This window comes from Corvus moneduloides, chromosome 4, assembly GCF_009650955.1.
Source record: "Corvus moneduloides isolate bCorMon1 chromosome 4, bCorMon1.pri, whole genome shotgun sequence".
NCBI lineage: Eukaryota > Metazoa > Chordata > Aves > Passeriformes > Corvidae > Corvus > Corvus moneduloides.
This window is the reverse complement of record NC_045479.1, coordinates 29,677,046-29,700,723: the sequence shown is the minus strand read 5'-3', so window position 1 is coordinate 29,700,723 and position 23,678 is coordinate 29,677,046. Positions and strand designations below refer to the sequence as shown.

Below are 23,678 nucleotides of genomic sequence, written 5' to 3'. Positions count from 1 at the left end.
TAAAATGTGCTTCTGGACCTGTGAGCAAAAGTGCAGAGGGTGTTGCACAGAGCATTGCTGTGTCACTCTTGAAGCCCCAGGACTGCCAGCCTCTGCATACAACTGCTGGCCTGGGGTCACCGGCACCTGAGGGAGCTCAGTGACTGACATGCAGGGAGCAGGCAGGCTCCTCGGGGAGATCGACTCACCTGAGGAGCCAAGGGCTCAACTTAGGGAAAGCCCACCCCCTCCACATAACTCAAGAGCAGCTCCCCCTAGGCACTAGCATTTCACTGATTCCACCCATCTTCACAGGTCTGTTTACTCTACATTACACTTGAAATTCAGTACATCCCAAACAGAAAGGGCAAGGACATTATTTCATGTCTCCATCAACAAACTCCAGGTTTTTGTTAAGGAGGCACCCAAAACAACCTTCTTCCTTATTGCTCCTTTATGAGCACAGATGGCATTGGAAAACATGAACCAAATGGAAAGTGTAGATTTAACACAAAGTTCTTGACCCATACTAAACCCTGTGCAAATAAAAAGCTTGAGCTTTCCAACTCAGTGGCCCAGCTCTTATTTATTTACTTACTTTTGAAGCAATCACTGAAGCATAAACTGCATTTAGGGACAGCAAATCAGAGGGGTCTCAAATGTTAGGCTTCCTCTTGTTGGCCATAAAATCATATGACAGGGGGAACAATAGAAAAACAGGGGTTTCTCTGTGTTTTATGTTCCTTTCTGACAGATATAAGAGCAAAAACGGGGATGCTAAGATGGAAATGGTAGAAAATCCTCTGGAACAGCAGAGAATAAAGAGGAGACAAAGCAGTTAACACTGAGGTTTCACACTCCACCCTAGAGAGCCATGACATTAAATTAATTTTACTGTTGATTGCCCACATAACTACTGTTTTTCCAGGACATGCTAAGGACTCTATGAACTCAGTGAGGAAGGCTGCCCAGTGGGATGCCTAAAGTAGGATCGGAGCACTCCTGATTCAAAGTGAGAGCTGCAATTTCTTTTTATTTCTTCCTCTATTTGTCCAAAAGGAGATTTCCTTTCTCAGATGATTTGTCATGCAGCCTTCATTAGCACTAAGGTGTTGATTTAAAATTAGGAATTATAAATTTTATCACTTTTAAGCTAAAGTTACCTTAGTTTAACTTCTCTTGGTAGTACTCAATTTGTTGTGTACAGCAGAAGAATTTAGCACAGGAGGCCCATAAATCACACAGAGGTCAGTCTGTGATGGACGGCTCACCAAAATGCAACACAAAACAGGCTGGCAGCATAAACCAACACTCAAACCCCGATTCAGCCCTTGAGCAGCCACAGAATTAGGTATGAAAAAGAAACAAGGCTCAAATACCTTGTATCCACAATCCCCAAGGTAATTTCACCCTTTTATAAACACTTAATTTCAAATCTTGACTACCTCTGCATTTCCACTCCTTGTAGCAAAGGACTGTGAGGGGCAGTGGAAGAAGTTAAGATTCAAATAAATCATTTGTTCCATGTAATTCACAATGAGAGGATAGAAATAATCAGCTTTCTCTTAACCAGCTTGTCCAAACCGTATAATAAACACACAATAATTAACACTAAGTGTAAATACTGCTATTTGTAAAAGAGATTAGCAATATCAGGCTTAGGGAGTCCAGCTAAGTAGAGGGTTCCTCCCCAGAACAAAGAGAAATCCTAAATCATCTTGTTTGTTCTGTGTTGCCTGGGCTCTGCCAAACCAAGCACGGCCATTGGAACCTGGATCTGTGGCTCAGAAGTGCTGAAGAGAACCCCAGGCTCCAACCACCTCATTCACCACGAAGCGATGGAAGAGACTTCCTATGCCTTTTATCATGAATTTTTAGAGGTGTCTTACTACTCCAGTTGTCTGGGCTACTGCACACTTAGGCTAATGGGCCTAAGGATGTAACAACAGAATTTGGAAAGATCACACAAAATGGGAGCAAGACAGGAACAACAACGGGACAAAAGCCTGAGCAGTTACGTGATTCACTCTTTTGATAACGTGCCTTCAACATTGGTACTATCCTGTTACAGCCTGTTTCATGATGCAGCCCAGGTCTACCTAGAAGGGAAGCTTGCCTTTTTGGAAGGAGCAGTGAAAATTGTGATTGGAGCTGAGTGTCAGGAAAAGGATCCCTACTGACTTTAATAACCTTTGGTTGCAGCTCCAAAGTGGGGTCTGGTGTGGATACCACGCTCTCCTCGGCTCAGAGCTTCGGGGTATTTTTCTACACCTTTTAGCAGTGCCTTCGGCAGTCACGAGAGCGTTGCGTCCTCCTGCACACAGCACCACCAGCGCCACTGCCTAGTGTGGATGGAGAGCTGTTCCCTTCGCCCAAGTCTATCCGTGCCCGAGATCTCGCAGCCAAGGGATCGTCTGCCGCCGTGCAGGGAACAATAGCGGCGGGGAAAGCCGCCGGCCGCCCAACCCGCCGCACGGCCGCCGCTCCCGCCCGTAGCCCCGGGCTGCTCCGGGCGCTCGGCACTCGCCCCGCGCCGCCGTAGCTGCTTTGGCAGCCACCGGCGGCGGCCTGCGGGGAGAACCCGCGCCCCGGCTCTCCGCCGCCGCAGGCATCCATGGCAACTCCGACCGTAGCACGGCCCGCCCGGGCAGGCAAAGTTTGCCCGCACCTGGGACCGCGCCCCTCGGACCGCGCCCCTCGGACCGCGCCCGCGGCTCCGCGCCCCGCCCGCCCTCACCGGCGCAACTGCCCCGCGGGGCCGCCCGGCGCCGAGGCGCCACCTGGCGGGGCCCCGGCGCACCCGCCGCTGCCCCCGCTCCCGTCCCCCCCCGGGTGGGCGCCCGAAGCTGGACGGCGGCCCCGTGCTCCCGGCGCCGCTCCGGCGAGCGCGGTGCTTACCTTGCGCAGCATGCTGGGCGGGCAGCGCCGGGGGCTCCCCGCCGCGGCGCCGAGTTCTCCCGCCCCTCACGGCGCGGCGGCCCCTCCGTGCGCGCCGCCCGCCTGCCCGCACTGAGCGGCGGCGCAACGGCTGCGCCCGCCACGAGGCAGCGCGGCCGCGGGGGGGGCCGGGCCCACCCACCCCCGCCGCCCGGCCCCTTCCCCGGCCGCGGCCCCCGCCCGCCCCCGCTGCCCGGGGCTGGGGCAGCCGTGGCCGGAGAGAGCCGCGGAGCGGGCGCTTGGCTCCGGGCGGCTCCCGGTCACGCCGCGTGGGCGCCCGGAGCACTGTGCAGAGCCCCCCGCGGAAAGCAACGCGCTCGCCCCTCAGCCCCGCCGCGTTGGCCGGTCCCGGTCAGAGCAGGGCAGGGCTGGGGCTGCTCCCTCTGGGGAGCGAGGAGACGCCGGGCTGGATGGTCCGAGGTGCTGGATGGCTGCACCGCCCCAGCCAGGTTCGGCGTGGGAAGCTACTTGGACCACGCTGCTTTTGGTGCTCGAACCCCACGGTGCTCCAGCTTCTCGTAAGGAAACAAGTCACACCCGAAGCAAATTACACCCATTCCAGCAGCAATTTACTTTTCCTGAAAGCCGTAGTACACCATCAGAGCGACAAGCTGTTCTCAAGTTAAAATAGAATCCGATCTCGAAAGGTATTTATTGTTAATTATAACACAGTTTCTGTAATAATGTTGAATGCAAGAATCCAGGGCTCCCGCTGTCGGGGGTGTGGAGGTGAATCGTGGCATGTTTCATCTGCACACACAGCCCCCGGGTGAGCCTGCGTGCCGAGCAGCCAAACCCGGAGCAGCAGATTGTGGTGTGTCTCAGGAGGACAGGACCACGTATTTCAGATTCTGAAAAATGTTGGCTTGTCTTAGGGCAACCCATTATTTCAAGCGTTCTCTGTGGATGGAGAGCTGTTCAAGCTGACACTTTAAGAATGTCCTCGTACATTCTTCAAGTAACTTCTCGTGAAACTGCAGTCCTGTGCGCATATAGTGACCCACAGAAATTAATTTCTAGCAAGATAGTAAACAAATAAAAAGCAGACAAGTTAGAGCAAACTGTCATCACATTTACACTTGAACTTAGTTTGACAGGAGCAGTTTAGCTGAAGCAACAGAATATTCACTGGCAGGTTAATATTGAGTTCGTGACCTTGTATCATTGAGAGCAGGAAGCCACATTAATTTTCAGCCATCAAATTTCAGCCATCAAGTTTGTGATAACTGCTTTTGATCTTGTGGTGTATGGTGTCACTCAGCACAATGTTGCATTAAGGTGCTAAAATGGTGGGGTTGTCACTTGAGTGGAATGTGCATGACCAGCGATTTGTTACTTTGGTTATGGTCGGTGACAGCTATTGGACTCAGATCTGCTGTACTCCTTCTAGCACGTTAATTTGTGCCTCCTGATGCTGGTTGTTAGATGCATCTGCTCTCTTGGGTATGATTGTACAGACTTCAGTAGTGCTCCTATTCACTTGCTCAGGTTGCCTCTTCCCTTTTGTCTCCTGAAAATTAAGAACCCTGCATTTTGTCAAAATGTCCATATTACAGATATGATAGGATGTTTTCAGAGTCACTGTAGATGACTATGCACAGAAACCAGTCGTGTTTCCAAGAATACAGCCTATTACAGTCATTAACTTTTCTTGGCTACTACCCAGTGTAAAATGGTTTGAGACGCATCCCTCTTTGAGACGCATACCTGCTGTCACCCTGGTTGTGACAGACTCTCGAACAGCTTTCCTTTCTCCCAGTCATTTCTCACTGAAGTGCATGTCCTGCTTGCATGAGGTTTGATTGTGTAAGCTTGATACAACTACTAGTTCATCAATAAGTGAAATGGGATAATAACAAAGAATATCAGCAATAATCCTAGACCATAGACATAGGGGGATCTGCTCTGTTTTCTCTGTAGTTACAGTCATGAAAATATATGTGCTCTGGAATAATTTATTTTCTGAATAAAATCTCAGAGTATGATTTAAAAAGAGTTGGAATCCTGAGATTCAAGTGTTACAATGCTAAAATTACAGATACGGGGTTCTTAGAGTACTCCAAACTTCAGTGCTTGGTACCCTGGCTTTTTATCCATTAGGGTCCAATACTTTGGAACAGGTGTCATCTCCTGATGAGCCAGAAACTATCCAAGGTCAGCAACCGAAAGAGATTTTTCAGAGAGCAACCTCCTTGGGATATCTAACAACAGGTGTTGGAAGTCTGGTTCTCATCTCAAAGACAGAGCTTTTGTGTTCTCAATTCAGGGCTGAGCCATTTGCCCTGGAGATGGATCCTGTTGTCCAAAGCTGTATTATATAACTCAGTGCATGTTTTTAAATTACATTCTGGTAACAGCTCTGCCTCTGTCTTGCACTGTTGACCTCTGCATTTTTTTTTTTCTGGAGCTGTGAAAGTTTAAGTACATCACTTTATTTTGAAAACATAAGCATTTTAAGGTAGATGAAAAGTTTGGAATCCAGACCTATTGAGAAATGTGGTGGGTAGGGATTTTTGATACAACTCCAGGCCATCTGCTAAATAGCAGCAAATAATTAATTTTGCTGACTTGACTTGTCTGAGATAACATCATTTCAGGGCCTCAGGACTGCTTGTGTTTCCACTCTTTCATCCCATCACTGTGTTTTTGTTTTTGTGGTGGTTTCTGGTGATTTTCATCAGTTGTTATGACTGTACATAGCCCTTGGCACCCACGTTCTCCTGCCCGTCTGCTGCTGTAACTTTCTCTATGTTCCTCCTCAGTACACTCACTCTTACATCACTCCGTGTGCCCCTTTTCCCCTACAGTTTTAGCCCACTTACCATGCTTGTTCAATAGCAGACAGCTTCAGAAGTCTGGACACAAAGCAATGCATGATTTGGTGGAATTGATCCACTCTCTCCAGGAACAGACCCTGTACAAAAACACACTTCCTCCTCCAAAAACCCTCTAATAAAAATTACGACTGACAAGAATTGTACAATTATTTTCAAGCTTGTTTTGACAAAGCCATGTTCATTTGCTCATCTTCAAAGAGCTTTGCCACTTAATTGGAATATGATAGGTGGGAATTCCACCCCATGCTGGGCAGCTCAGATGAAGTCTGGATAACTGGAGAGCAACCAGCATTCAGCATGACCACCTGCTTCTTATTTCCTCTGACTTTCATTCATATTTTTTGGTGCCTTCCTTCCACAAAACTTCTCAAATTAGTCTGCCTGTATTTCCTTCCCTCCAAAAAGCTGCAGTTAACAATTTGCTGCCTTCTCATATTTGGGTAATTTTACAGTTTTACGTTACCAGCTGAATGGTGCTACGCTAAAGTGCTCTCAACTTGTTCCCACTAAGGAGTTTGCCAATAACACCCACTTTTTGTTATGCTTAATGCCATCACTTTGCTTATCAGTGCCCAAAGGCAAACACAAAGAAAAGGTGACGCAATTTCCCATTAAAGAATCACTGTATATTAATATATCATTCTTAAAATACTCTAACAATACCTCTGTGTGTGCATTTTGTTGGCAGTTTTGTCCTCCTGGAAGAATTAATCATTTTTTCCTGGACCAAACCACTGTGCTTCTGACATGCGCTGTCCCACTAAGCTGTGTATCTGCCAAAGTGAAATCCTGGATAAATAAATGGAATCTTTCAGTTCTGCCTGAACAAGACTTGTGCTGATTTAGAGAGTCTGTCTGGAAAAACACAGCTGCATAGCAGCCAAAGAGGTAGGGGCAGTTTGTAACATCTTCCCTAAAGACTATTATAAATTTCTTCTGCACTGTCCTTATTTTCCAGTTTTTCACAAATGAACCAAAAGTCCCGAAGCAAAATCCATTCCCTGTCTTGTCCCACTGTCATTGAAGTCCAATTCCCACAAAAATCACCCCTGCTACTCTATGATCAACCTTTACAGGGTGAAAAAACCCAGAACATCAACTGCTTTTATCCTCCAATCTTTGTCCAACGGTGTGTTCCTTCAGTAGCTCCTTGTATTGGGAAAGACTTTTTTTTCCTGCTTTCATCCCATCTGTCACATCTGCAAGAATCCAACAGCCCATCCCCTAGTACTGCCCCACCTCTCTGAGGTACAACCTCCTGCATGGGTTTTACTCTTCCTCAGCCTACTATCCACTTCCCTCCAAACATCATGCTCAGTGGTGTTGGCTCCAGTGAAAGTAAAAGAACTTTTACAAAAGTGACATCTGAGCTTTGGGCTGACTGGTTTTTACTTAAAGTTCTAGTGTCCAGACAAGTGATAGTACAGAGCATTCTATGAGAGCAGTTCAAGGGGTGCTCTGGAGCACACCTGATATCACCAGGCTCCAGTTTCACATATGTGGATGCAAAGATTTTTCTTTTTTTTTTTTTTTCCCCTCTGGTGTTTACCGAATAATTCTGTAAGATGCAAAAATGAAAACACATTGTAGAGTACAACTTGCTCTTTAAAAGCAGCATGTTCGAAATGCCTGGAGCTAGCCTCATTTCTGCAGGTTTGGATGCAAAATGTTACTATGGGAACAAAACCTTCTCTCCACCCAATCAGCTGAAGCAAGGGGTGGGGTTTTTTTAAATAATGAGATTGTCTTTATCTGCCCTTCACCTAATCAGTCAACACAAGAATGAGAATAATGATTTTCACAGCCAAACCACAGAAAATGTGACTCGCTGCCAAAAAACCCTATGAGCTAATTCTTAGCTCTGGGAGATTGACATCTTATTGTAGAACATGAACAGACAATAAGACAAGTCAATCCCATTTGACAGTGCAATCAAGGCAAGGAATGGGTGTGAAACTGCTCAAATCTAACTAAACCTTGCTTTGGGAGGGAAAGCTTGAAGAGGTCTTCAAAGGAATTGAAACAGCAGTAGTTCTAACAGAGGAAAAGACTTTACATGATTGTGTGATTGCCTCCTTTACCCTGCATGCATGTTGAAGCTGGGTTTGTGTGGTGATTTTCTTTTCCATCAGCTGGTCCTGCCCATCCCACCACAGGAGTGTCCAGGCTGCTCTCACATAAGCTACAGACTGGTAGCCTGCAAAAGCCACAGTCAGCATTGACTTCCCTCAGTGACCAATGGGACAAGGCTTGAGTCTGCTGTATTAAGTCCTTCACGGTGGGCTCTATCATTAATCTCTGTCATTAATGTTTTAATTCAGTCAAGGTGAGCCAGAGACCTCCATCCATGGCAGATTAAAAGTAACATAACCTAGTTTGATCTTCTCTTGTCTGGAATGGTGTATTAATCCTGTGGCTCTGCTGAGGTTTAGCAACATGTTTAACTACACTGAGCATTTATTTAAGTCCTGTCTTTTGTCAGTCTGTAAACAGAAAAGATATTAAAAAAAAAACCAACCAACAACTGAAACATTGGTAATTTTGGGATAGTTTTCAGACTAATTCAAATTCTGTATGTTGACAGCGATTTTTCTACACTTTCATATGAGGGGAAAGTACTAAATCTAACAACAACAACAATAATAATATTGGTTTTAAAATGTTTTAAAATCTGACTAGCTGTTTCATGAATGGGAATAAAGTCAGTCTTTATTAATGAGTGATTGAACTGTCAATCTTCACACCTTCTTAGTTATTAAAATGAATAAAAGCATACCCTTATCAATCTTGGATTCTGTACACGTCACATGCTGTCTCTCTCCTCCAGGAGTTGTCAATTTAAAGTTATGAGACAGCTCACAGGAGAAAGGAAGTAGCTGTCTGCTCATAAGGCCCATAATAGAAGTGAAATAACACTATATGCACAAATACAAAATAAAATGTGGGCATCAACCCAGTTACTTTATTCATATTAAATGTAGGAAAATGATTTGTGCTTTGTGGTTCTTACAGGTATATAGAAAATTGTAGTGACATAAATGACTGAATTTCAGATCAGCTTACATTCAGGTCTAGTATAAGCATTATTTAACTAAACTTTTTGAAAATCAGCTGAACATGTTTCCATAGCAAGACTTAAAGCAATACAATTACGATGGTCTGCACCTCAGTGTTTCTCATGTGAGTCGGGACGTTGGTAGATGTGGTGCTAAATCTGAATGAGAGGGCAGGTTCTAGGTTCAATCCATGCTGCAGGCATATTAAGATCTTCTGTCACTGTGCAAATCCTAGGATGGGCAACACAGGAGAGGCATGGCTTTCTTCATGCATGGCTTTCTTCATTCAGTGTAGACAGCCAGAGAAGTGGATGAGTTTTGGAAACAGAGTTTGAGTAAAAGGATATTGAGAAATGTGACTTGAGGAGGGCTTTAAACACTGGAGTGTGCAGTGAACCTAACAGGGCTCCTACTTCGCTTGCATTTCCTTTGATGCGAGGAGATGCCCAGGACTGCAGCATGTGAATCACAGCACCTTAGAAAGGAGAAGGGAGATGTTTCAACATAAGTATGGAAGAAGGTCTCTAAGCATGGAAGGAGGCCTTTTCTACCCATCATGGTTTCATTAGCTCAGTTAGCTTACTCCAATTCAGAGTATGAGAACTTGCTATTGCAGCTATTACCAAAAAAAAAACGTTTAACCATAAAAAATTTATCAAAAAATAAAGGTATAGTAAGGAAACTATTTAGTATAAGACAATTACACTGGGCTAGTGAATACTGGTTTCAAGGACAACTATTTCCAATATAAGTACTTCCATTAGCAGTATAACAACACATTTTTACCATTGTGCCTATCCTTGGAGTGTTTTGTCAGTTCAGTTGTTATGCTGAATTTGTAATACCTGCAGCATAAGTGAAGGAAAAAACATGTGAGGCTGGTTTGGAAGGAAGTGGGAACACATGTTTAAAGCAGTTTTTCTGCTGAGATACTCATGTGGTAGACATGCAGCCTCAGTTCTGTCTGAGCAGACCTGCACAGGTGCCTTGATGATAACGGCAAGTGGTGGACCAGCAATCTGAATTTATCAAGGGCGCTTGTTCTATAATTTGCAATCTTGCATCTTAGTGTAACATTTTCAGTTCTCTTGCTATCGCACTTTTCACCTGCATGAAGCAACCTTAATAAATCCTCTGTCCAGAACTGCCCTTGTCACTATTTCCTGGAAGTTGTCATGCAGAAAAAAAAGAGGTACAAAATACATACTTATTTAGTGTCCTTTGTCATTAAAAATCTGGGAGGTACATGATATTGTTCCTGCCTGTATGAACTCTTCCACCTGTATTTACCCAAGAAATTTGGTTGTAACTGTAAAAATTTGGTGTTATTCATTGTTCACAAAGCAAAAGAATTGGCTCATCCTTGCTAACCAGTGTGCTACCACAATTGTGGTGTAACTGTTAGCTTGGTGTGATTTTAGCAGTTGTGTTCAGGATCATTGAAAAGCACTTCATGTTTTCGCTTTTTAGACAGCTACTCAGTTGCTTTTGCTGCTACTATTGATTTGCCTAATAATTTTACATACACAAAGCCAAATCTTGCTATTATTTAGAAAGACTTGTGTTCCCATTGAAGGCAATCCAGATTCATAATACCAAGACGTTATGCTGATGGCTGAGACAAATACAAAGCTTCTCATGTTGGGAGTGAATTCAGGATCTTGTTAGATCCCAGAGTATCTCAAGTCAAAATAAAATTTCCCTATTTAAAACAGAAACTCAATAGATTGTGTGTTTGCTGTGCCTACAGAAGAGGGAAATACTACAATATATCCTTTCTAGCCTCTTTATTGAAGAACATGGCAAATTCTAACAGCTCCATAAGAGATTCCTCATGCATTCCTCAATCATTTCTGCTGGTTTTGGCTGGGATAGAGTTATTTTGTTTGGTTTTGGTTTTTTTTAATAGGGTTGCGAAAAGTGTTGATAACACAGGGATGTTTTAGCTATTGTTGATCAATGATCACACAGCACAAGGAGTTGGGAGGGAACACAGCTGGGGCAGCTGACCCCAGCTGAACACAGGGATTTTCTTGGCACCATGCTCACTATATCAATCTGGGGAAAGAAGGAAGAAGCAGGGGACATTCAGAGTGATGGCGTTCATCTCCAAGTCACTGTTATGTGACAGAGCCCTGCTCTCCTGTAAGGCTGAACATCTCTCAGCCCACGGGAAGCAGTGAATCAATTCTTTTTTTGCTTTTCTTGTGTGCATGGTTTTTGCTTTCCCTATTAAACTGTCTTTATGTCAACTCATAAGTTTTTCAAGCGGTTACCTTCTGATTCTCTCCCTGATCTCACCAGGGGTGAGTGAGTGAGCGAGCAGCTGAGCAGGGCTCAGTTGTTGGCTGGGGTTAAACCACAGCATCATCATTAAACAAATCATACATCCGAAAACATATGTTTGTGTTCACTCACCTATGAACTCAGAGCAAACGGCCAGCAGCAGCAGGGAAAGCAGAGAAGTCCCAGGAGCACCAGCCGGACTGACTTAGCTAATGAAGTGTGCATAAACAGCAAACATCCATCATCATAAATTATCCTTAAAGTCCCCTTTCACATCCAGCCATCTCCTCGCATCTAATGCTTCTTAGACAACCTGTGACATCCGTGGCCTGAATCCTGCAAATGACTAGACTGAGTAGGAAATGTGCTCTGTAAACATGCTGTTCATTATAGCTATTTTACCTACTGCCAGATGGGTTGATTTGAAATGGTTTATTGCTTACTCACCCTTTTGTGTATTTGAATTAGAAGAGTTAACAAATTGCCTAGTAGTCAGGAATCAAGTGCTTCAGGCCAGCAAAGATTATGAAACTGCCTTTTCTACCCCCATAGACTGTTGCAGGGGAGCTGGAAATTTTACATGGGGGTGTTTTTATCTGAACAGAGTTTTGCTTTTTTAAACAAGCTGCACATTGCAAATAAAACCTGTACTTCAAGACTATTAGTAGGAAAAACAAATATGAAAAGATTGTAGCTTATTAATTGGCTATGATGTTGTTATTTTGATATATTTTAAACAATAGATAGAACTAGATAGATAGACCTTAGTAAAAGAACACAGCTGGGGCATAAGAAAGTTGATACTAGAAAGATAATTTTTCTCAGAAAAGACAAGAGTAGCAAACATGTATTCATCCAGTATCACTATTTCAACATCATCCAGTACTCATGAGATCAAACTTATTTCAGTGCTGGCATTAGTACCAGTATCCAGCACTTATTAGTAAAGCAAATACAGACCAGGAGAATCAGATAAGCATGTATTTTGAAGCACATGAGTAAGCTTCAGGAGCAAAAACCTATTGAAAGGAATAAAATATCCCAGTCAGGTAGAGCAGAGCCGAGTTAATGGAAATACATTATCCTGTGGCTAAAGAAACAAGCTCAACCAGACCTTATGCTCCCCTCCAACATTTTCATGGAATGAGGGCAGGTAGCTGCCCTGCTACTTACAAGATTAGCTGTATGTAACTTCACTGAACTCAGCACACTGAGCTGCATTTGTAACAATTTCAGTAACTGCCATTCTGGTTGAAGTCTGTAGATTCTCCAAAAGATACAAAAATATATTTGCATTGAGTTTACCAGCTCCATAGATACAGTTATTCTCCCCCCAGCTGCTGCAAAAATAAGCCCAGCCTTTCCCAGAGTTAGCTAACTCAGATACAGAGCTGGTGCAACGAGGAAATATTTTCCATCTCTTAACTGCAGTGACATTTGAGAACACCTGCCCTCTGGAAGGCTGCCTGGGCTGTACATCTTTTATCAAACTGGGGTTTGCCTTTACTTTTGCATTCTGGCTGAGCTTACAGATTTTTTTGTTTTATTTAAATGACCAGATATTAGTCCTGACTCAGGAAAGCATTAAATAACATCCTTAATCACTTTCTTAAAGTGCTTAATATTTACTGTGTGTTGAAATGTTTTCTTGCACTTACTCCATACAGGGCTAGACTGTTCTGAAATTACTTTCTGTCTTAGCATTGCTTTCCACTGCCTCTGTAGAAGAAATGCAATTTAGAAGTGTAATTCACTGTATTCCTTCCCAATCCACTAGCAGTATCTTCTGCACGTGAAGGGTATTTTGAGGAGGAGATCCTCTCTCATTACAACTTATCATACAGGGCATAGCTCTCAACAGCCCCACAGTAAATCCACACCAAACTGTAAATATAACATAACACAGGGCATTGAAAGCACCACAGGTCACTTCAAAATCGTAATAATGAGCTACTTTTGATGGCAGCAAGGACTTGGGAACATGGCAATTCAGAACAAATGGAGAAATATTGCTCTGCCTTTCCCAGTTTGTACCTTCTGGTGGGTATTCATACATAAGACGCTTACTGCCTAGCTCAACTGCTGGAAAGTTGTCTACATCTACCTTGCCTACAGGCAGGCTCCTTTCATGAGAAATGAAGTAAATTTACTTAAAGTAAGTAGAGGAATATCCCCTCCACTCCTCCCCCACCCAGTTACTGGAGCTGGTTCCCTTCTTACAGATGAAAGACTATTTTAAACACCAGGAGTAGTAAGAGTATAAGGCATAAATTTGGCAAAAGAGGTGTAACTTTTTCCAAAGCCATTTGGAAAACAAGACAGGCCCTTTAATTACCAAGTAGAAATAAAGCTGTCAGGCATTTACTGACAGTTTTTCAAAATGATCTTTAGCATGGAGAAAATGTAACTTCGGCGCCTAGTGTCAGATCAAAGTTTGTCTGCCATCGATTAGAATGAAAGAATATATGAAATCTGAAGGTGACATCTGGTATTTCAACACAAAAATGGAATGTCTCAGACTTAAAAACATCTTTGTCAAGATAATCTCCATTTAAAGCTCAACAATGTAAACTGTGACCAGATCGAAGACTGCAAGCACTAGAACACTCAAAAGTGAGACACTGAAAAGACAACTTTTATTTAGCTGGCATTTTCCTATCTGTTAACATGGTATGGAGTGAGCAGTATATGGGCTGTGCAGAGCAAAATGGAACGCCAGGGATGGCTGCACTGAATCACCCGAGTACTGTAACGTTTACTGCCCCATAAAACCCATCATATGGACATCAATGCCCATCACAGAGGTTGTTGTTATATATTTTGGCTGCTCAATTGTAAATCGAATGGTGGAAGCTTAAGTTCAATATATAATGTGTCTTAATATAGGATTTTTTATTTTTGTTTTTAGCAGTTACTCTACACAACTATGACTTCTTGTTTTGAACAAATGCAAAATATAAATAGTCTGTGACAGCATGTATTAAACTGATTCAGCTCTTGTAGTCTGGCAGAAGGGCAGACAAAGGCCATGTGCCTATTGCAGTGGCATTCAGTCAAGCCCTAGAAGGCCATTACTCTGTGTTTAGAAAAAATAGGTGGGATCTTGGGCAGCAGGAAGAACTCATAATGATGAAGCAACCTTCTGCCTCATGGTTTGGTTTATTATTTTTAAAAGGTCAGTTGTTAAATGTAGGTAAATACAAACACTGTTGCACAAGAACTGTAACAAGGGAAACCCACGTGGCCATATGCACCCACCAAAATAGCTCTGGCTTTTTCCTCCCATGAACTGATCACATGCCCTGTTTCCTCTGCACACCCTGAATTCCTCCCTGCTGCCAGTGCTCGCTGCCTGCAGCCCCACTGGCTCACACCCCATGCCAACTGACAAGCTAACCTAACATCACAGGAAAAGTGACAGAAAGCAAGAATTAATGAGTTACCTGTTTGCTTTATTTTAATTCTGATTTCCCATTTTTCTGTATGATTTTAAACTGACGGTGATCAGTGTGACACACAGCATCACTGATGACCAGGGAATGCAGTCCCAGCATTGCTCTTGAGTCTGTAGAAATGGAGAAAACTGACAACAGCAAGAGACTAAGAGCAGAGTAGGATTTTCCATCTTTCCTTAACAGTCCCCTGAATAAAAAGCACTTGCATATGAGTCATCAATCATTTTAAGGCCTGTATTAGCTTGTGAGCAGGTTATCATAAGCTGAAATGATTAACAGTTGTCAGAGAGGGGTGGTGAACAATTGCTGCTCCATGGCCTGTTCTTTCCCATAGAGGCCACCAGCCTTATTGCACCCTGACGAGAATAGATTTCCCAGTCCACAGGTTCCCCTGAGTAGCAAAATGAGGTGTGCAAGCACTTATCCTTCTCACCATTGCCTCTTAAAGGTCAGGCAGCTCCTGCTCAGGAGGTTTGCATGCCAGCTGTGAGGCTAAGGTCAGTACAGAAGTACACAGAGAGCCAAACATCTTGGGCGAGCGGCTGGTTCAGAACTGGGTGGTGAAAGTGCTAATAATATGGAACAGCTTAATATTTTTACTTTTTATTTGGAAAAAAAATAGGATTCCTATAATTTGTATAAATTAGAGGGAATTTGTTCTTTGGTTGTCAGGAACCGAGGAAGATGTGTAGGATGAACGTGGATGAACATGTAGGATAACCTGGCATGTTTAGATGCCCATGAACCTCAGGAGTAATAGAATAGTTGGCTGAGGATTCTTTTTCATTGACCTTGATTTTGAAGGCAATAGGGGAATACCAGGAGAATGGAATACTTATGCTGTGCTAGTATATAAAGTGTTCGAGTGACTTGACCATGATAAATATCCCCTAGCAGTGGCAGGGAGTGTAGAAAAAACATGCTGGTAGAGACAACAGAGAGTGACAGTACTCCAAGAATGAACAATAGGCACAGAATGTCAATTGTGGTGATTTTTCTGAGACTTGCCAAAGAAATATTATTTCATCATTTCAGATTACAGGTTTGTACAGGTGCCTGTGGAGATGTAACACACCTAGGTGATTGCAAGGGGGTTAATTTTGTACTGTGTAAAACCTAATGAAAAGTTAGCTATACACCGTGTCAGAAAAGCCCTTGCTAAGTGGCTTAGAAACAGTTCCCATGAATTATTTTTACTTAGCTCTTCCCTCTGTATTTCAAGTATATGTTCCATGTTGTCCTCCCTCTCAGTGTTTGCTAACACATAATTCAGGAGCTCTTAACTAGAGGGAGGTGTCTGAGAGCGGAGCTGGTGCTGCAACCAGCAGGACACGGGTGCAATGGGAATGTCAAGGTACAGGGTAGGTCTGGAGCACAGGGTGAGCAGTACTCAGCACTACAACTAGAGGAGCCCAGGGCTGCTGCCAGGTGCCAGACCACAGCCAAGCTTCTTGGATGGACCTGTTCACCCACTGCTTTCAGAGCAATCTGAGCTTCCTGTGCAATCCTGCAGCAAACAAACAAAAATGTCTAGTATGTCCTTGACTACTTGCTGGAGGCTTGAGGGGAATAAAGTAAGCAGGAGAAGGATGGATTTTACACTTTGTATACAGGATTGGTATGGTAGGCAGACCTCATTCTGAAAAGACTGGTGAAAAATTAGAGAGGATAGAGAACCACAAAAAAATGACAAGGGCAAAGTGCTTTTCATGGAGAGATGGAGGGTTCCATCTGTTTAGCTTGTCAACAAGAAAAGTGAGAAGCGACTTGCTTACAGTGTGTAAATGCTTTCCCAGGCAGAAAATACTGGGCAGTCATCACTTCTCACAGCTTGCAGAGAAAAGACAACAACAGGATCCAGTGGCTGAAAGCTGGAGCCAGCCAAATTCAATTAGAAATTAGGCCCAGCTTTGTAAAGATGCCTGCTTAGTAACCACATGAACAAGGAGATCCTGTTCCACAGAATCAGACAGGCTGCTTTGTGAGAGATAGGCTTGAACCAAATCTGAGACATTTCACTAGACTTTGAATGAAATAAATGCAAGTTAGTAATTTCTAAGAGGAGGGATTAAATTGTCAAACAACAACATTAAAAAAAACCCAAATCAAGCTCTTAGGTCTACTTTGCTCAATTCATAGACATCTGTCAGACTAGAAGAACAAGGGGAGACATTTCCAGTCTCTTTTCCTAACAAAAGAGTCACACATAGCTGAGAGAAAAATGGCCAAGAATGATGTGCTAGGAGGACAAAATGTAAATCTTACATCTCTTGCTCCTTCATACTGGTAAGTAATCATGGAACCTTCCTGTTAGGATGTCTGGGGAAGAAAATGATCTTTAATTATATTGGCCATTGTATTGATGCATTTGCATTAAGCACTCAGCTCCACTGGTGATGAGCATAGCATTAACACCCAGAAGGGCAGCCTTGCAGGATTAGATGAAAGGGGAGAGAAAGTTCCTGGTGTGAGAAAGGAGAGCAAAGCCTGATGCAGGAAGTCAGGGGTGGCACAAAACCACTTGGCTGTGGCTGAGGGAAGATGGATAGGAGGCAGAGCTGCAGTGGCAGCCCCTGGAATGAGGCAACACAGGACGGAAGGGGACCGATAGCATGCAGGAAGTTGAAGGGAAGCAGGAAAGATGTGCAGATGCACCTCTGAGTAATAACACAAGCTCATCGACTGTTCAAGAGAAGCAAAACTATTACCTGTAGAGAGCTTCCCCCTGCTTTGCCCTCAACTACAAAATCTGTTTACACTACTGGCCTCCCACTGCCTGCTACCATCATCGCTGTAAAAGCAGTATGTCCTGCTGTGAAGAAGCCAAGCTGCATGGAAAAGTTTGCTCCTGGATCTCACCAGCTATTGCTACAGTGCTCTCAACACCATGGGGCTTCCCAGCAACTATTGAACAATCCAGCACAGCAAGTGAAAAGCTTTTCAGTGCTCTTAGAGGATTCACTAAAATGCAGAGACAAAACATTTGTGCAACCCACGGGCTTGGGCTTTCTTGACCTACTGTGGCATGGCTTTGGGAGATTAAAATAAGAGAAGTGGGAATTTCAGACAATGCTGGAGGTGAGAATAGGTCCCCTGCAGACCTAAGATATATAAAAGCTAAATAGCTACCAAAAGACAATTACAAGCTTAAGCAAACTCATGTGATAAACACAAATATTCCCTGTATAACATGCCGGTATAAACAAACGTGTTTATTAACCCTATTTAGGAGGTTACTGTCTTTCTTAGAAGAGTTTATTTTAATTGATAATTTTTATTTTAATGTTATTTTAACTGAAGCAGAGGGAAAGGACAGAAAGGCAGACAAGACAGTCCTACAAGTTCACTCACAGCTCCTTGTTAACACTGGCAAGCTGCTCAGAAATGATCTAGATGCCTGCTGATGCCACCTCTGAAAGCCCTGTATGAATTATAACACACAGCTGCTATTCTACAGCAGCTTTTAAACACTTGATTCTAGGCAGTTTACGGTGGGTGATAGAAGTGGTTTGTTTCCTTAATATCTTTCTGTAACAAGATGCTATTTTGTTAATTGCAGAGCATGAAGGTAATTATACTGTGGAATCATAGGTCGTGCGTGACATGAGGGTGCTCATTTTGCCCAATGTGGAGTTAGACAAATAGATGGTCAATCATGGCTTGCATTTCCCTGTTGCTGAGTACCAACAATAACAATCCTGATAAATAGGAGCTACAGGTACAGATAAGAACCCACTTAGGCTTTAGAAGAAACAAAGTTTACTAGATGCAGTTAGACAAGTGTTACAGCACAGATAATTGCTGCCCACTGCTTTTCTTCTGCAGATACATCACTGCCCTCACAGGCTGGGTTTGGAGCATTCAGTCAGTGCTTCATCATGATGGACATGTTCACTGTTTTTGATGTTTGCTTTTTGAAAACCAGTTTGTGCTTTTCTTCAGCTGCCAGAAGCAAGCCTGCAGTCATAGCACGGGTGAGTAGGTGGCAGGGCTACAGCCAGCCCCGTGTAGTACTAAGGTGGCTGTTATGGGGGTGGGTTACACAGCAGTTACTCGCTGTCCTTTCTTTTGAAAGCTGCAGTGGTGAGTGGCAAGCCGCAGAGAGGACTGTGCTTTGGAGAAGCCTTCCAGCTCTGGGGAGGAAGGCTGTTATTAGCACAGAGTTGATAGATGCTCTAACGATTGTTTGGATTCAAGAGAGGGGCTGACACCTTGCCAGGAGGACAGATTTTTTGGGGGTGAAGGGTAAACAGAGCCAGGTATCCACTTCCCAACTCTATGTGCTTTGTGGGGGAGTGGTTGCTGTGTGAGCCACAGCAGGGACAGTGCACACAGATCCAGCTCCAATGGGTAATACAATTCCCCAGTCACTGGGCAAAGCTGGATGTTAGATTTGGGATTAATCTCTGTGCCTCTGTATTTTGTTACAGATGTAAACAACCACAGAGTACTGAAGAAGAGCAGAGCAGACAGCCTTGATGCTGAGCAGGGGCCAGTGCCGCTGTGTCCTGAGCAGCCCCTTCCCAGTGCAGGCACACCACTGCCACAGGCAGCGCCGCGTCCCCAGCCCAGAGCTGCCAGGTACCCACCCACCCACCTATCTATGACTGACTGGAAGTTTTGCAACACACTTTGACGAGTGCAAAAAAAAATATCCATGCTCAATTTAATTCTTCCTTCAGCTCTGATAATTGGTTACAGTAAGTAATAGTTGGGTGCTGAATTAATTTTTGCCCTCTCAAGTTCAGTACTTTAAAATATGTCAAAAGACATGTTGCTATTTGCTGCACAGTTTGAAGTGATCCTGGAAACATTGGCTTCTGTTGCTGCTTTTCAAATCCTAAACTTCAATGGCTAATTCAAGCTTTAAAAACTCAAAGACTAACAGATGTGTATGGAATTTTTTTGAAGAAAAAAATCCATCAGAAAAAAATCAGAAATTGAAGTCTACCATTTGAAGTCTGTTAGAAAGAATTTGAAGTTGATAAAACACAAATTAACTTTTGCTGTCAGTACTTACAGCAACAACATTTCAAGACAGAGAGACCCAAAATGAAAAATCTTATTTATAAAAATGAAACCAGATTCCACTGTCGGGGAATGCAAACTAAATAGCAGGAGTTAAAGGAAAACCAGGTAGATTTTGGTGGTAGATAGCCACCACAACTTCCAGGTACCGGGCAGAGCACTTACTATCACCGGCATCTTGCCCTGTCCGTGAAACAGAAGAAAGGTAGTGCAAATCCCTTGTTAGCCTCTGTTTCTATTTTCAGACCAGCTCTTCTGCTTTAGATTCACATTATTAATGGGCCCTCTGGGGCACAGACATCCAGAAATTAAGCTTTGCTATACCCAGAAGGCCAAGAGCACTGCCAGGAGTTGGCACCTGATTTAGACTCATGGTGATGAGGCTCAGTTTAAGATTCAGAGTGATCTCTTCTGCCCAAGGCAGAGAGGTCTCTGCCTCAGGGTGGCTTTCTGCTGAGTGGACCAAGCCACTTTTAGGCTGGGTCCCAGAGAGATGTGAAGGTCAGACTGAAGATGTTCAAAGTCAAGTTAAGATGTGCTAAATAACAAAAATGGCCTTCTTGTGCCGACAGTGATCTTGCTGCTGTGTTGCAGGCTACTGAGGTATATCTGAGGCTCATGCACTTAGCTTTTTTCTTTGGAAAGTAAAGCAGATCCATGAATTCCCCAACAGCTAGGGTAAATAAGTCCTCTTCTTTTTTTAACACAGCTACCTCAAATGAAAACATGCTACAGTTTTCTTGATTTCTCTGGCCACTGCCAGACACAAGGAAAGCGCCACATACGTATTGCTGAATTTGGTTTTGCCTCACTGGATTTTTATGGATGGTTACCCTCAAAACACAAACTATTAATAGGCCTGTGTCTGAATGCTCGACCACGTGAGACTTCATCTGTTACATTCAGGCTGTGTTTTGATAGATTGTTATTCCATTAACTAAAAATCCTTGGGCTATGAAGGATATAAAACAGTCCTACAACCACTTGCCCTAAAGCTAATATTTAAATATCACAGGGAAAAATTGAGTAGTCCATTAGAGGAATGGGAAAGGAATTACATCATAGGCAATGAGAAGGAAATATATATGAATTCTAGCAGTATAAACCAATGTAAAACAAAAGTTTTTTGAGCTGAGATTTGTTTAATTGATGCTAACAACACTACAGATTATTTAAATAGATTTTGTAACTCTGTTGTTGTTACAGAGATTAAATTACACTAAGATAATAATGTAGTTTTGGGGTAATTTACATAACAAATAAGGCTCCTAAAATTTCAGTTTTCTGCATATCCTTTTTAATGGGAACAAATTCCAAAACAATTTCAATTTTAGAAGCAATTTGTGAAGCTGTCCAGTGATCATTGCTCCTGCTCTAAATTCCCAGGCAAAAATTAGCCAGTTTCTTTTATTTTCACTCATGCACACAAAAATTCTTGCTTGCAACATCAAATCAACCTCTTCTGCCTTATCTGGTTTATAGTGCAGAATAAACCAATTTTAATTAAGTGATTCATGATTTTAATTAACAAGCAAGAAATTTTGATCTGACTATCAGTTTTTAACTTGCATTACACATCTTTATAATTTGATTTGAAGAAAGTTTAGCATTGTTTGTTGGAAACTTTGTAATACAAATTTCACCTAAATATAGTCAATGCTAAATGGGGTTTGTTTTTTCCCACCTATGTACCCACACACATTCGTGTATACAGCTCTTGCTTGGTATACATATATTCATGTCCTAATTTTTTTTTACTCTGTTGATATTTAATACCAAAGAAATAATTAATTAGAATCTCTAAGTAAAATGAATTTGAATTGTATATATCTAAGTCTTCAAGTGCTTTTTCAAAAAAACAAACCCTCTCATAGGTGATTATTAAATACATGTATTTTGAAAGCAGTGTTTTTTTTCTCAAGATCCTGGTTCAATTCTGCCCTTTATATTTGTTGCCTGTGAACAAAGCTAAGAGCATCTGCAAAATTCATCAGAACGGGAAGTGCCATTGCATGGGTTCAAGTGATTCGAAAACATAAGGAAATAGCCAGACCTGGTTTTGGCCCTTCAGCAAAGGGAACACTCTGGCGGCTCTGATTTCTTCTGCAGACTGAGCATGATCCTGCTGGCAGCTGGGTATGGTGCACACAGCAAAGCACTCCCCTTCCTGGCTCCATGCTGGAGGTAAGTCACCATCAGCTCTACCACGAGGGCCTTGCTCTGCTTGGGGACCAGAGGGTGGTGTTCAAAGCCCAGCAGGTCTCCAGGACAAAATACCTGCTGGGCCCTTCCCCACCGACATGGGTTGCTCTGGTATCTTCCACTGAGATAGGCTTCCGCTCAGTGCAATCCAGCACTTACTGTGGGATTTGCATGAGGAACCTGGAGTGCCATTTAAAGGCTGCCACTTTTGCCCACATTTTGAAGGACCCACTTTTGTACACTCCTTGTAAGCACCATGTGAAAGCAGAGCCTTTAGATTTGCAGCTTTTAGCAAAGCAAGGATCTGTTCCCTCTCTCTCCCCCAGCTGCCATCAGAATAATAGGCCCAACAGAATTAGTAAATTAAAGGTTTCACTCTGAATGCATCACAGCTGTGGAAAATATATACTTTAGCTTTCTGGGCTGATGACTTCCAGCTCTATCCAAAATAATTGCCCCTGTAACTGCCAATCAAGACTGCTTCCCAATACCAACTTCAGCAGGAGACATCCCAAAAAACTGAAGCCTGAGGTTAGATGACATGGAAATGTGAGTTGGTGAATATCTGAATGTTCTCATAGTGCCCTCAAGGAGCCAGGTGGACCCAGTGTGCAGGAGTCAGTAGTACAGCACAGGTTGGGCAGGAAATGACAAGGCCTCCTGCCCTCCTCTTTCAGCTTCCTTAAATGCTCTAGGATATCCCTGCCTGTCAAAAGATTTCTCCTCCTGCTGTAGCTAGAATGGTTATGAGATGGCCTCCTGAAGCTCCTTTCACCATTGTTCTCCACTCCAATGTGTCCTGGGCAGTTTCAGCTGAGAGGGCAGAGAGGTGCAGCAGCATGGGCAGCAGTGAGGCAGAATGCAGTGCCCATGGAGGAAAGGGTGTCGTGCCAATGTACAGGGCTGAGCTGAGCGTGCTGGGAGCACAGCAAAAGCCTGCAGGCAGCTACAGCAAAGGGCTGATCTGGACCCTGGGGATGTGGAAAGCTACTGGTACAGACACAATTTTAAAATAAAAGTGGGCTTCAGCACTCTGCTCCTTCTGGAAGAGATACCTGTCTTCTTAATGAGCCTGTTCCCATATCAGAAACTTGTTTCTTTTAAAACTTACATTTAGTGAAAGGGGAATATTTCTGTCAGTGCTTTGGTTGCACCTGGTTGAAGACACCATCTGCTGCGACACTTGGCCAGCTTGGCATTTAAAATGTCATTTAGACCAGAAAGCAACTGAACCTGAATACTGAGGCAGATGTCATGAGCAAAGGTGAACTTCCGTAACTGAATGAGATTGCTGATAAAAAGACTGAATTGCAGAAGCTTTTGCAGAAAGCCTTGTGGAGGATCACTGATTCTTCTGCATGTGCTTTATTTCCTGTATGTGCCTTGTGCAATCTACCTTGGAGGAGCAATGCTACAAGAGATATCAGTCAAATTTTGCATTTAAAATTCAGCATTTGTGATTCCTGCTGGTTAAAGAAGGATGAGCAGGTTTCTGTCCTCTCCAGAAATGGGATGCACGATATTTTCTAAACCAAGCTACTGAGTCCTAGAGTTGCTTCAGCCCAGCAGGGCAGGAGGACATGCTCATTTTTCTATGTAGCACTGCTGCACACAAAGTTGTTCAAAACTGTTTGCTTCCTCAAAGTTTCTGTTCCAGACGACAGCAAAAGGACAAACAGGCTGAGATCTCTTCTTTCAGCATAGAAGGTGTAGGAAGAGTTACTGCCGATGCCCTAAGTACAGAATCTCATTCCCAAATGTACCTCCTGATGTGTGTTTAGGATGCAACCCAAAAATCCATGGGACAAAGAAGGAAGAGGAATGAAATTGGTAAAAAACACATTAAAGAGAAATAGAGGCTAAAAAAAATATAGTTAATTGCTCTACCCGTGTTTGAG

General features: G+C 43.3%; 1 protein-coding gene and 1 long non-coding RNA gene across 2 annotated transcripts in view; one reads left to right on the top strand and one right to left on the bottom strand.

Moving 5' to 3' along the window:
* Positions 1–2,950, bottom strand: part of TMCC3 (transmembrane and coiled-coil domain family 3) — a 133,265-nt gene extending 130,315 nt beyond the window's left edge. The window contains exon 1 of the mRNA XM_032106506.1: positions 2,878–2,950. Within this exon, the coding sequence (XP_031962397.1) occupies positions 2,878–2,889 (12 nt within the window). The 5' untranslated portion in view covers positions 2,890–2,950. The remainder of the gene's footprint in view (positions 1–2,877) is intronic.
* A 146-nt stretch (positions 2,951–3,096) lies between these two features.
* Positions 3,097–20,140, top strand: LOC116442745. The gene is made up of 4 exons (XR_004239633.1): positions 3,097–3,563; positions 6,442–6,641; positions 18,376–18,524; positions 18,981–20,140. It is a non-coding gene; the product is annotated as an uncharacterized LOC116442745 (long non-coding RNA).
* Positions 20,141–23,678: the final 3,538 nt, after the last annotated feature.